This window comes from Panulirus ornatus, chromosome 19 (genome assembly GCF_036320965.1).
Source record: "Panulirus ornatus isolate Po-2019 chromosome 19, ASM3632096v1, whole genome shotgun sequence".
NCBI lineage: Eukaryota > Metazoa > Arthropoda > Malacostraca > Decapoda > Palinuridae > Panulirus > Panulirus ornatus.
This window is the reverse complement of record NC_092242.1, coordinates 23,726,457-23,739,390: the sequence shown is the minus strand read 5'-3', so window position 1 is coordinate 23,739,390 and position 12,934 is coordinate 23,726,457. Positions and strand designations below refer to the sequence as shown.

The following is a 12,934-nucleotide window of genomic DNA, read 5'->3' as shown; positions in this document are numbered from 1 at the left end:
GGTGTGCTGATCCACAGATGGGGATAAATGGTGATGCATGATACATGTTTGGTGAGACGTGGTGCAGGATAAATGGTGATGCATGATACATGTATGGTGAGACGTGGTGCAGGATAAATGGTGATGCATGATACATGTATGGTGAGACGTGGTGCAGGATAAATGGTGATGCATGATACATGTATGGTGAGACGTGGTGTAGGATAAATGGTGATGCATGATACATGTTTGGTGAGATGTGGTGCAGGATAAATGGTGATGCATGATACATGTTTGGTGAGATGTGGTGCAGGATAAATGGTGATGCATGATACATGTTTGGTGAGATGTGGTGCAGGATAAATAGTGATGCATGATACATGTTTGGTGAGATGTGGTGCAGGATAAATGGTGATGCATGATACATGTATGGTGAGACGTGGTGCAGGATAAATGGTGATGCATGATACATGTATGGTGAGACGTGGTGCAGGATAACCCCTGGCTGTGATGACAGTGAGGGCGCACTGATCGTAAACAGTGATGGGAAGTATTTGATTATTCACAACGTGTTGAATAGTGTTTGGTGATTCATGGACAGTGTCAGGTGGTGTTTGGTGATTCATGGACAGTGTCAGGTGGTGTTTGGTGTATCATGGACAGTGTCAGGTGGTGTTTGGTGATTCATGGACAGTGTCAGGTGATGTTTGGTGAATCATGGATAGTGTCAGGTTGTGTTTGGTGAATCATGGACAGTGTCAGGTGGTGTTTGGTGAATCATGGACAGTGTCAGGTGGTGTTTGGTGAGTCATGAATAGTGTCAGGTGGTGTTTGGTGAATCATGGACAGTGTCAGGTGGTGTTTGGTGAATCATGGACAGTGTCAGGTGGTGTTTGGTGAATCATGGACAGTGTCAGGTGGTGTTTGGTGAATCATGGACAGTGTCAGGTGGTGTTTGGTGAATCATGGACAGTGTCAGGTGGTGTTTGGTGAATCATGGACAGTGTCAGGTGATGTTTGGTGAATCATGGACAGTGTCAGGTGGTGTTTGGTGAATCATGGACAGTGTCAGGTGGTGTTTGGTGAATCATGGACAGTGTCAGGTGGTGTTTGGTGAGTCATGGCCACTGCGACATTTCGTTTCGCGTTACAGTGACGGATGGCATTTGGTGATTCCCAGCGACCCAGTGATGCTTGGTGACTCAGAGTGACGGGTAGTGTTTGCTGATTCACAGTGACAGGTGTTGCCTGGTGATTCACAGTGACAGGTGTTGCCTGGTGATTCATAGTGACAGGTGTTGCCTGGTGATTCATAGTGACAGGTGTTGCCTGGTGATTCATAGTGACAGATGTTGCCTGGTGATTCATAGTGACAGGTGTTGCCTGGTGATTCATAGTGACAGGTGTTGCCTGGTGATTCATAGTGACAGATGTTGCCTGGTGATTCATAGTGACAGGTGTTGCCTGGTGATTCATAGTGACAGATGATGCTTGGTGACTCAGAGTGACGGGAAGTGTTTGCTGATTCACAGTGACAGGTGTTGTCTGGTGATTCACAGTGACAGATGTTGCCTGGTGATTCACAGTGACAGGTGTTGCCTGGTGATTCATAGTGACAGGTGTTGCCTGGTGATTCATAGTGACAAGTGTTGCCTGGTGATTCATAGTGACAGGTGTTGCCTGGTGATTCACAGTGACAGGTGTTGCCTGGTGATTCACAGTGACAGGTGTTGCCTGGTGATTCATAGTGACAGGTGTTGCCTGGTGATTCACAGTGACAGGTGTTGCCTGGTGATTCATAGTGACAAGTGTTGCCTGGTGATTCATAGTGACAGGTGTTGCCTGGTGATTCACAGTGACAGGTGTTGCCTGGTGATTCACAGTGACAGGTGTTGCCTGGTGATTCACAGTGACAGGTGTTGCCTGGTGATTCACAGTGACAGGTGTTGCCTGGTGATTCATAGTGACAGGTGTTGCCTGGTGATTCATAGTGACAAGTGTTGCCTGGTGATTCATAGTGACAGGTGTTGCCTGGTGATTCACAGTGACAGGTGTTGCCTGGTGATTCACTGTGACAGGTGTTGCCTGGTGATTCATAGAGACAGGTGTTGCCTGGTGATTCACTGTGACAGGTGTTGCCTGGTGATTCATAGAGACAGGTGTTGCCTGGTGATTCACAGTGAAAGGCGATGGTTGGTTGATCCACGGAGAGTGACGCGTGATGTTTGGTGATTCTTGGTATCAGATAGTGTTCGGAGATTCACAGACAGATGATAGTTGGTGATTCATAGTCAGTGGGAGATGGTATGTAATGATTCACGGATGGTCACTGTGAAGTGAGTATCACATCTGGTGATTCTTGGAGAGTGGCAGGTGGTGTTTGGTGATTCCTACGTCGTGGCAGGTGTGGTGATGTTTGGTGATTCAAGGATAGTGGGAGGTGGTGGGTGTTTGGTGATTCAAGGGAGGAGCTGTGAAGAGAGATTAACGCATGGCCTTGCTGGAGAACGCACACTGGACAGTACCGCTCGTCATCTGTGTGTGATGTGGAGAAAGTTGTACTCTCGTGTTTCCCCCATCTTAACTACGTATATATGTATTACGTCTTTACTTCTCTGTTTCTTTACACACACAAACACACACACACACACACACACACACACACACACACACACACACACACACACACACACACACACCAGTCTAAGCCAGGTTACCCATCGAGTAACCAGCCCCGAGAGGAGGATGAACACCTGGGTTGGGTGTAGGCCACCTGCCACGCCTGGTATTGGAACCCATGTGGGGGCAGACTCCGGCCTGACTCATGGTCAGTCATGTTACCCGCTACACCACGGAGGCCTCAGGTACATCATACACTACAGTATGGATTACAGTCATGTAGTAAGACGCCCTGTAGCGGTCAGCACTGCGGTGATACAGTATATCAGGAATTATTGCCACGTAACCCGAACGCGTACATCAGCCAAACTATAACATCATAATAATATTTTTTGTCTTATGATAAAACGCCTGTGTTTGTCCCCGAGGCGGAGGCGATGCACAATACCAGAAATTTCACGTATGATGAGTTGTAGACACCAGCCTTCCAGGGTAGTGGTGCCGCCCTGACTTACGAGTGGCTACAGTGGTGCCTGGAACCACCATCTGACACCCTCCATGGTAGTGTGGCTGGTCTTCCTTCATGTCGTAATCAAAGCTACGTAATTCGTCTTATCTTCACTATAAATGCATCATGCACACTTCATCTTTCTTATTTCTTTTTTCTTTTCACTTATAATCTCCATTTATATCTCCACTGTGTGCCCCCCCCCCCCCTCTCTCTCTCTCTCTCTCTCTCTCTCTTTCTCTCTCTCTCTCTCTCTCTCACGTTATTCAGTGATGGTGGATGCATCACGCTCGTGTTCCTTGGTTCCTAACATGGCGGGTTGCAAGGGACCCGCTGAGTCTGGCTTGTCCCTGCTGCCAGTACGAGGCCGGGCCTCGGGCAACACCACCACCAACTTCCAGAACACTTGCCCCTTTAATTACCTTTACTCTCCTCCAGTTCTTCACACCGACGTCCGCCATCTTTATATCACGTTGCCCTCTACTTTACACCATTACATTGTACATTAGTGTAGCGATGCTTCAATGATTTCCCGTGTTATCTTCACCTCTTACCTTCACTCGCGATTCCACAATACACAAGAGGCGTCCATACTTGCCCCAGCAGCAGCAGGAGCAGCATGACTGTTGCACCTGCAGCTCACCAAAGTTTGACATCATCTGGCTCCAGATTTGCCTCGCCCACCTTCCCCCTCGTTTTCTCTGCCTCGCCTACCGCTGTGGGCGACTCTGCAAACTTTACAACATTCCTCGACTGTCTAAATTCCTGAATGGAGGCCGCTGTATCCCCCTCATCCTCAGGCTGCGTCCCCTGGACTTAGGCGGCCTCAACGTACACCTCATGGAATGGGTGAAAATCTTCCGACTTAAGACCGGGTTAAAGCCGTCGCGTTTTTCGTTCTTAAAGGACAGGGACCACAGTGTTAACCAGCCTACTTATACTCCACACCTTCAGCATCCTCGCCAAACATTTGGAATTTTGGTTCTCGCGTCTCTTCCCTTGCGCCACAGCCACATAATTTTGCTTCCAGCTGGTTCATGTGACCTTCATCTTGCCCTCTCAACGCTACTGTTATTCCATCGCTGACTGAACGTTATTACGAAGTCTTTCTTTCGAAAGTCTCTCCTGGGAACTGCTTCCGTCCAGACTGAGCGTAGAGTAGAGGTGATTGTCGCAGGAATGGAGGTTCATATCCCCGTCGTCTTCTTGCGTGTCTTCATCCAGTCCGCGGCTCACCTACTCATGTTGTTGGGCCATTCATGCAAAGTGTGGTGGCTCTGGAATGACTCTCCTTCCTTCAGCTGTCATTGGCTTTTCATTTCCACCTCCTCGTCCAAGAGAACTGTAACAGCCTCTTCTCTCTCTCTCTCTCTCTCTCTCTCTCTCTCTCTCTCTCTCTCTCTCTCTCTCTCTCTCTCTCTCTCTCTCTCTCTCTCTTTCTAATGGTGTGTCTTTCTGGGCTTTAGCCAAAAATGTCTCCTACAGCTTCAGACGTCTACCCTTCCTTCATGTTTCTATCTCAGCTGACGAAGAAAGTCTCCTGGATTATTTACTATGTATTTTCTTTCTCTCTTATTCCCACCTTGAATGACTGACGTTTCCTTACCCATTGATAGACATCTTACTAATCTTAAGCCTCTCATTGTCATCGCTTTTCGAACGCTTACATCATTTCTTTCTCGACACCAGTGTAGTGAATGAATCAGACGACATCCCCTCTGTTATAGTGTACCAGACCCTGAAACAAGTCCTGGTTCAGTTTACCTACAGAAGGATGACCACCCTGACCATCCCATACATCGTCCTGTACCTGTGACTTGCAGTATTGCCAGTATCTGAATCCCTCCTCTGCTCCCATTACTTCCGGCACCGTGAGGCTTGCAATTTGTCTCGCTAATCAAAGCGAGATCCAGTTGTGATATCCTCTCTTTTATGAGAGACTCTGAGACGTCGTGTACCGTGACCCGTGGTATCTGGACATTTTTGGACTAGAATGTGACATCCGGTCAGATCTCCTGGCTTCCCTATTTTGTCTTCCCTTCTGTGCTCTCTCTTCCTGTACGGACCTTCCTCCCTCATCTGTCTCTCTCCGTAATGATTGAGGATTCGGCCTCGCCCTGTGGAGTGGTTTGCTACATGGGAGATTTCCTTTTCTTTAACAGGTAACTAAATGTACCCATACATTAACGACTCGTTTCTGAATTCTTCCACTACTTTCAAATTTCCTCCGTCTTCTCTTGCTGGATCAGAGAATCGTCTGAGCTCGTCCACCTTTCTGCAGTGGGGCAACTAGAATCTACCTTGATAGTGTGGGTCAGACGTAAAGAAATCCTCTAAAACCGATTTTCTTGCTGTTCCTCTTTCCCAAGCTCCCCTCAACACCCCCATCTTCTTTTTTGGATTTGAGATTCTACAACTAAGCTCGATAGATATACCTGATATTACTGTACACCGTACCTGACTTACAAATCTGACTTTACAGTTAGTGAGATCTTGCTGTAAGAGATGGGGGGTCGTGTTCAGACACCGTTGATTCCTCTGAACCGTTGTTCCGTTTATATACAGTTTGATTCGTCCTTGAGTACAGCTCCCACACCTGAGTAGCCACCTCTGCATCCATGCATGACAGAGCCGAGTCTAAAGCAATCCGAGTTACGAACCTTCTTAAGATAAACCAGAAGACCGACCCATATACCGCACGCCACACTGCTGGTTCTCGTGCCCTCATCTGTAGATATTACTTTGGATTTTCTTCCTGCAAGACCTGGTTACCTGTGAGCCGTCATCAGCTAGACCACTTGACAACTGAAAACTCGGAGATGGCCCCGTCCTGGTAACACCATTCATTACATTACTCATCTCGGAAGTAAAGATTTTTACCCTTCTCCTCTTTACTGGTTCCCACCTCCCTGTGAGGTGTTTGCAGGAACCAACCAAGGATTTTATTGTTATATAAACGGTTGGGAGAAACGGTAGGAAAGATTCTGAACCGCACGGATAGTGAACAGAAACGGAAATCGAAGAATGATTTACTAACAACTGCTCAGTCAACAGAATTATATTCACGAAGTGAAACATTGTCCTGTGTATTGACATCAAAATTACATAACTATTATTATTATGAGAAGAAAGGTAATAAAGATAACTCTTATCTTCATGATCAAGTTGGTTGTAAAGTTGATGTCGGTCTCCTCGCCATTGCCTGTAATGAATAAACTTTGTTGTAAATAATGTCAAAATTACCCACCAGCTGGGTGGAGGGGTCAGAGGACTTTCTTTTTTTCCCCAGGTGTATGATTCATTTGCGCTGCTGCTCACAGGATGATGAGCTTGGGGTGCACAGTGACCTATGTGTGTGGTCAGTGACCGGGGTTGTTCCTCGTTAGGAGTCTAGGTGACTGCCCCCCCCCCCTCTCTCTCTCTCTCTCTCTCTCTCTCTCTATATATATATATATATATATATATATATATATATATATATATATATATATATATATATATATATATATATATATTTTTTTTTTTTTTTTTTTTTTTTTTATATAATTTGTCGCTGTCTCCCGCGTTTGCGAGGTAGCGCAAGGAAACAGACGAAAGAAATGGCCCAACCCCCCCCATACACATGTACATACACACGTCCACACACGCAAATATACATACCTACACAGCTTTCCATGGTTTACCCCAGACGCTTCACATGCCTTGATTCAATCCACTGACAGCACGTCAACCCCTGTATACCACATCGCTCCAATTCACTCTATTCCTTGCCCTCCTTTCACCCTCCTCCGTGTTCAGGCCCCGATCACACAAAATCCTTTTCACTCCATCTTTCCACCTCCAATTTGGTCTCCCTCTTCTCCTCGTTCCCTCCACCTCCGACACATATATCCTCTTGGTCAATCTTTCCTCACTCATTCTCTCCATGTGCCCAAACCATTTCAAAACACCCTCTTCTGCTCTCTCAACCACGCTCTTTTTATTTCCACACATCTCTCTTACCCTTACGTTACTTACTCGATCAAACCACCTCACACCACACATTGTCCTCAAACATCTCATTTCCAGCACATCCATCCTCCTGCGCACAACTCTATCCATAGCCCACGCCTCGCAACCATACAACATTGTTGGAACTACTATTCCTTCAAACATACCCATTTTTGCTTTCCGGGATAATGTTCTCGACTTCCACACATTTTTCAAGGCTCCCAAAATTTTCGCCCCCTCCCCCACCCTATGATCCACTTCCGCTTCCATGGTTCCATCCGCTGACAGATCCACTCCCAGATATCTAAAACACTTCACTTCCTCCAGCCTCTCACCATTCAAACTCACCTCCCAATTGACTTGACCCTCAACCCTACTGTACCTAATAACCTTGCTCTTATTCACATTTACTCTTAACTTTCTTCTTCCACACACTTTACCAAACTCCGTCACCAGCTTCTGCAGTTTCTCACATGAATCCGCCACCAGCGCTGTATCATCAGCGAACAACAACTGACTCACTTCCCAAGCTCTCTCATCCCCAACAGACTTCATACTTGCCCCTCTTTCCAAAACTCTTGCATTTACCTCCCTAACAACCCCATCCATAAACAAATTAAACAACCATGGAGACATCACACACCCCTGCCGCAAACCTACATTCACTGAGAACCAATCACTTTCCTCTCTTCCTACACGTACACATGCCTTACATCCTCGATAAAAACTTTTCACTGCTTCTAACAACTTGCCTCCCACACCATATATTCTTAATACCTTCCACAGAGCATCTCTATCAACTCTATCATATGCCTTCTCCAGATCCATAAATGCTACATACAAATCCATTTGCTTTTCTAAGTATTTCTCACATACATTCTTCAAAGCAAACACCTGATCCACACATCCTCTACCACTTCTGAAACCACACTGCTCTTCCCCAATCTGATGCTCTGTACATGCCTTCACCCTCTCAATCAATACCCTCCCATATAATTTACCAGGAATACTCAACAAACTTATACCTCTGTAATTTGAGCACTCACTCTTATCCCCTTTGCCTTTGTACAATGGCACTATGCAAGCATTCCGCCAATCCTCAGGCACCTCACCATGAGTCATACATACATTAAATAACCTTACCAACCAGTCAACAATACAGTCACCCCCTTTTTTAATAAATTCCACTGCAATACCATCCAAACCTGCTGCCTTGCCGGCTTTCATCTTCCGCAAAGCTTTTACTACCTCTTCTCTGTTTACCAAATCATTTTCCCTAACCCTCTCACTTTGCACACCACCTCGACCCAAACACCCTATATCTGCCACTCTGTCATCAGACACATTCAACAAACCTTCAAAATACTCATTCCATCTCCTTCTCACATCACCACTACTTGTTATCACCTCCCCATTTACGCCCTTTACTGAAGTTCCCATTTGCTCCCTTGTCTTACGCACCCTATTTACCTCCTTCCAGAACATCTTTTTATTCTCCCTAAAATTTACTGATAGTCTCTCACCCCAACTCTCATTTGCCCTTTTTTTCACCTCTTGCACCTTTCTCTTGACCTCCTGTCTCTTTCTTTTATACTTCTCCCACTCAATTGCATTTTTTCCCTGCAAAAATCGTCCAAATGCCTCTCTCTTCTCTTTCACTAATACTCTTACTTCTTCATCCCACCACTCACTACCCTTTCTAAACAGCCCACCTCCCACTCTTCTCATGCCACAAGCATCTTTTGCGCAATCCATCACTGATTCCCTAAATACATCCCATTCCTCCCCCACTCCCTTACTTCCATTGTTCTCACCTTTTTCCATTCTGTACACAGTCTCTCCTGATACTTCTTCACACAGGTCTCCTTCCCAAGCTCACTTACTCTCACCACCTTCTTCACCCCAACATTCACTCTTCTTTTCTGAAAACCCATACTAATCTTCACCTTAGCCTCCACAAGATGATGATCAGACATCCCTCCAGTTGCACCTCTCAGCACATTGACATCCAAAAGTCTCTCTTTCGCACGCCTGTCCATTAACACGTAATCCAATAACGCTCTCTGGCCATCTCTCCTACTTACATAAGTATACTTATGTATATCTCGCTTTTTAAACCAGGTATTCCCAATCATCAGTCCTTTTTCAGCACATAAATCTACAAGCTCTTCACCATTTCCATTTACAACACTGAACACCCCATGCATACCAATTATTCCCTCAACTGCCACATTACTCACCTTTGCATTCAAATCACCCATCACTATAACCCGGTCTCGTGCATCAAAACCGCTAACACACTCATTTAGCTGCTCCCAAAACACTTGCCTCTCATGATCTTTCTTCTCATGCCCAGGTGCATATGCACCAATAATCACCCACCTCTCTCCATCAACTTTCAATTTTACCCATATTAATCGAGAATTTACTTTCTTACATTCTATGACATACTCCCACAACTCCTGTTTCAGGAGTATTGCTACTCCTTCCCTTGCTCTTGTCCTCTCACTAACCCCTGACTTCACTCCCCAGACATTTCCAAACCACTCTTCCCCTTTACCCTTGAGCTTCGTTTCACTCAGAGCCAAAACATCCAGGTTCCTTTCCTCAAACATACTACCTATCTCTCCTTTTTTCACATCTTGGTTACATCCACACACATTTAGGCACCCCACTCTGAGCCTTCGAGGAGGATGAGCACTCCCCGCGTGACTCCTTCTTCTGTTTCCCATTTTAGAAAGTTAATACAAGGAGGGGAGGATTTCCGGGCCCCCGCTCCCGTCCCCTCTAGTCGCTTTCTACGACACGCGAGGAATACGTGGGAAGTATTCTTTCACCCCTATCCCCAGGGATAATATACATAATATATATATATATATATATATATATATATATATATATATATATATATATATATATATCTTCCCGTCCACTTCTGTCCAGAGGGCTTGGCCCTCGCGGCTCAGCGGACCCTCTTGACGTGTCTCCCACAAGAACTGGTGTCACATAAGTGGGTGTTGAACACTGTGTGAGTTCATGACGAACTGTTGGGTTCCAGTGTGGCAGTGTGTTAGCTTCCTTGAGCCCTGGTGAAGGACCAGGTCGTGATGAGACACACACACCTCGTCGTGAGCACGTCTACCGCGAGGCCTCGCGTCTTACCGCCAATGTGTGGGTGGTACAGTGCACGTCCCGTGGGTGCGACACTGGCCACCTTTCGTGTCTTTTTTTTGGTAACGGAGTTGCAATGTTTTCATGGTTCTTTAGGAACAGCTTCAGAATGTGTCTCGAAGCATCACTGAGCTGTAGACGAATACTACGGCAAGTCTTTGATGGTGTGATGGTTGTGTTATGTTGGGGTTGAACACCAGTGATGGAGGTGAGGGCACTCAGGACCAGGCGTCTCCACCAGTGTTGGTGGATGGTGGACCTTGTGTCGGGGTCCACACCAGTGATGGTGGTGAGGGCACTCAGGACCAGGCGTCTCCACCAGTGTTGGTGGATGGTGATGCTTGGTTCATAATGAGAAACATTGTTTGTTGTGGTATATGTTAGATTACCCAGCCTGCTTGATGTGTGGCTGGTTCTTCATTGACCCACGAGAGTTAGGGAGGGAGTGAGTACTGACCTATACTGTACGGCAGGGAAGTTATATTTCGTCGCGGGCGCGCTCGTGGTCGTGTCTGTCTTACGTCGTCGTAAGGTCGCCAGAAGATTATTGTTCCTTCGCAAAATACATAATGGACTGACAAGCTTAACAGCTGGAAGACGGCATGTTTTGAACGTGGTACCATCATAAACGGCCGTAAGGCATTTCGTTATTTTTTTTTTTATATATTCAAATTAACCAGATTACGTAAGGGAATATATCTATGTAGATTACGGAATATGAATGAATATTATGTGAGATCTGATGGGGTCAGTCTGCAGGTGTTAGATGTGGCGCGAATGAACGTCGGTTGGCGGCGAGTGGAGGCAGACGGTCGTCTGAGGCGAGGCTGTGGTGCAGCTGAGGCGAGGCTGTGGTGCAGCTGAGGCGAGGCTGTGGTGCAGGCGACGTTTCCTGTGACTGACTCCTCCCACCTCACCCGCCTCCTGGGTTCCTGCTGTTCCAGGGAGGAACTCCATGGAGGATTTTCCATTAATATCGTCCCATGTGGAGGCAGTCCTGTTAAGTTTCAGGTTCTCCTGGTATAGGTTCTTATTCCCACGAACTGTAGAAGTTCTGCTTCCACAAGCGTTACTTGTTTAAGCTGATCACATGGGATCCGATTTCTTATTTTCCCAGTTTGCTTCACATGCTTTCTAGATCCTTGAACTCATAGCTGGTATCGTGTGGTCGCTCCATCCCTAAGAGCTTTTCTGAGACGATTGTCAATAATCCGTAGCTGTGTCTGGCGATCCTTCATCATCCGTGAAACCAATTTGCGTCAGTGTGTGGTTGTGTTGTGTCCCCCCCAGTCACCAGGCTTCCTCCAGTGCAGTGGCCACCTTCCCTGATGACGGAGGGTGGCCCTGACACACTCGGCCCTGAAAGCTGTCATGCCGTGCGAGGGACCTTCCCTTACCCTTAACTTACAACGTTCGTGTAGGTTCACGTGATCGCTGTGAAGCGCGGCAGACGTGTGGTATTCGAGAGGTGTGTGGCGCCTGCAGGAGGGAGGGTCAGGAATACATCGTCTTGAGCCTCGACCTCAAGACGGACCATCTGGGTACCTACCTACCTACCTACCGTCTGGTCAGCTCAGCCACAGCTGCTCCGATGATGATCCAACTGTGTTAAATAAACTGATGTTTTTCCTCAACAAAATAAAGGCTCTTTCACAGTTTTTTTTTTCTTTTCTTTCTGAAATTGTTAAATAAATCAAGAGTTTACCTAAATAGAATATGTTTATTTTACTCTTTTTCTGTTGGAGTGATCAAGCAGATGTTCACCAGCTCCAAGCCCTTGTAGCTTGCCTCAGCACTGTCTGCTCCCCCGTCCCTCACTAACACACCTCACGCCCATATAACTGCTAATGAACTTGGCTTAGTGCCTGAATGTATGTCTTGCGTTGCAACCCTGTTGAATGATAAAGTAGATATCTTTGTTCACTGTTCTGACATATTGCACTGTTTAGCGGTTGGTCTGAGACCCGTGGCCGAACCACAGTCACTGTTGGTCTCAGGCCAATGCTCAGGTAGTGATGCCAATTCTGTCACTGTAAGGTCACTGTTTGCGCTGAGGGGGTGTGTGTGTGTGGTGGTGGTGTGTGCGTCCAGTGATGCCCTCCCCCTCACCTCACCCCCAGCGCCACCTCACACTCAACATTCATATGACTGATGTTGAGGCTGACTGAATCATGTTTAGAGTTGATGAGATTCATGCAATTTGTTTTCCTGTTAGAATTGTAACCTAGTTATTTAGTTGATAGTTATAGCATGAGGAGTAGCCAGTGCATATATATGTGTTTTAATCTGTATCTTTCAAAGCATTTAAGTTACTGCAATTAAAAAAAAAAGAGAAACATATCTTGAGCTTCCGGCAAAATCACTGCCCTGCCCCAGCGATATAGTGTGTATATATAGGCTATAGGAACTGGTGAACGAGAATATAGATCTATATATACAGCTATATTGTTGACACGGCCTCCCTCCCACCCCATGAGGAGAGTGAGGCAGCGGGCACTCTCCCTCTTCCCTACACTACTCTCCCTGTGCTATGGTAGGGTGCTCACCGAGATGTGGGGTTCAGGAGGAGAACTGAGGGCCAGGCACTCGTCGCTCTACATGCATCCAGGGTAGGTCGAGCCAGGCTGGCTCTGCTCCACCTGCTGTGTGGCACCCCGCCTCATACTG

General features: G+C 46.6%; 1 protein-coding gene across 13 annotated transcripts in view; it reads left to right on the top strand.

Annotated features, from left to right (window-relative positions):
* The window catches only part of Ca-beta (Calcium channel protein beta subunit), a 421,355-nt gene that overhangs the window by 255,328 nt on the left and 153,093 nt on the right, over nucleotides 1-12,934 (top strand). For 7 of the 13 annotated variants that reach the window (XR_011714096.1, XR_011714098.1, XM_071673765.1 and 4 more), the window contains exon 3: nucleotides 12,805-12,876. The exons of the other annotated variants lie outside the window; for them this stretch is intronic. Coding sequence is in view for 5 of the 7 variants with exons in the window: in XM_071673765.1 (XP_071529866.1) it covers nucleotides 12,805-12,876 (72 nt within the window). In the remaining 2 variants the exon portion in view is untranslated. The remainder of the gene's footprint in view (nucleotides 1-12,804; nucleotides 12,877-12,934) is intronic. 13 annotated transcript variants of the gene reach the window in all.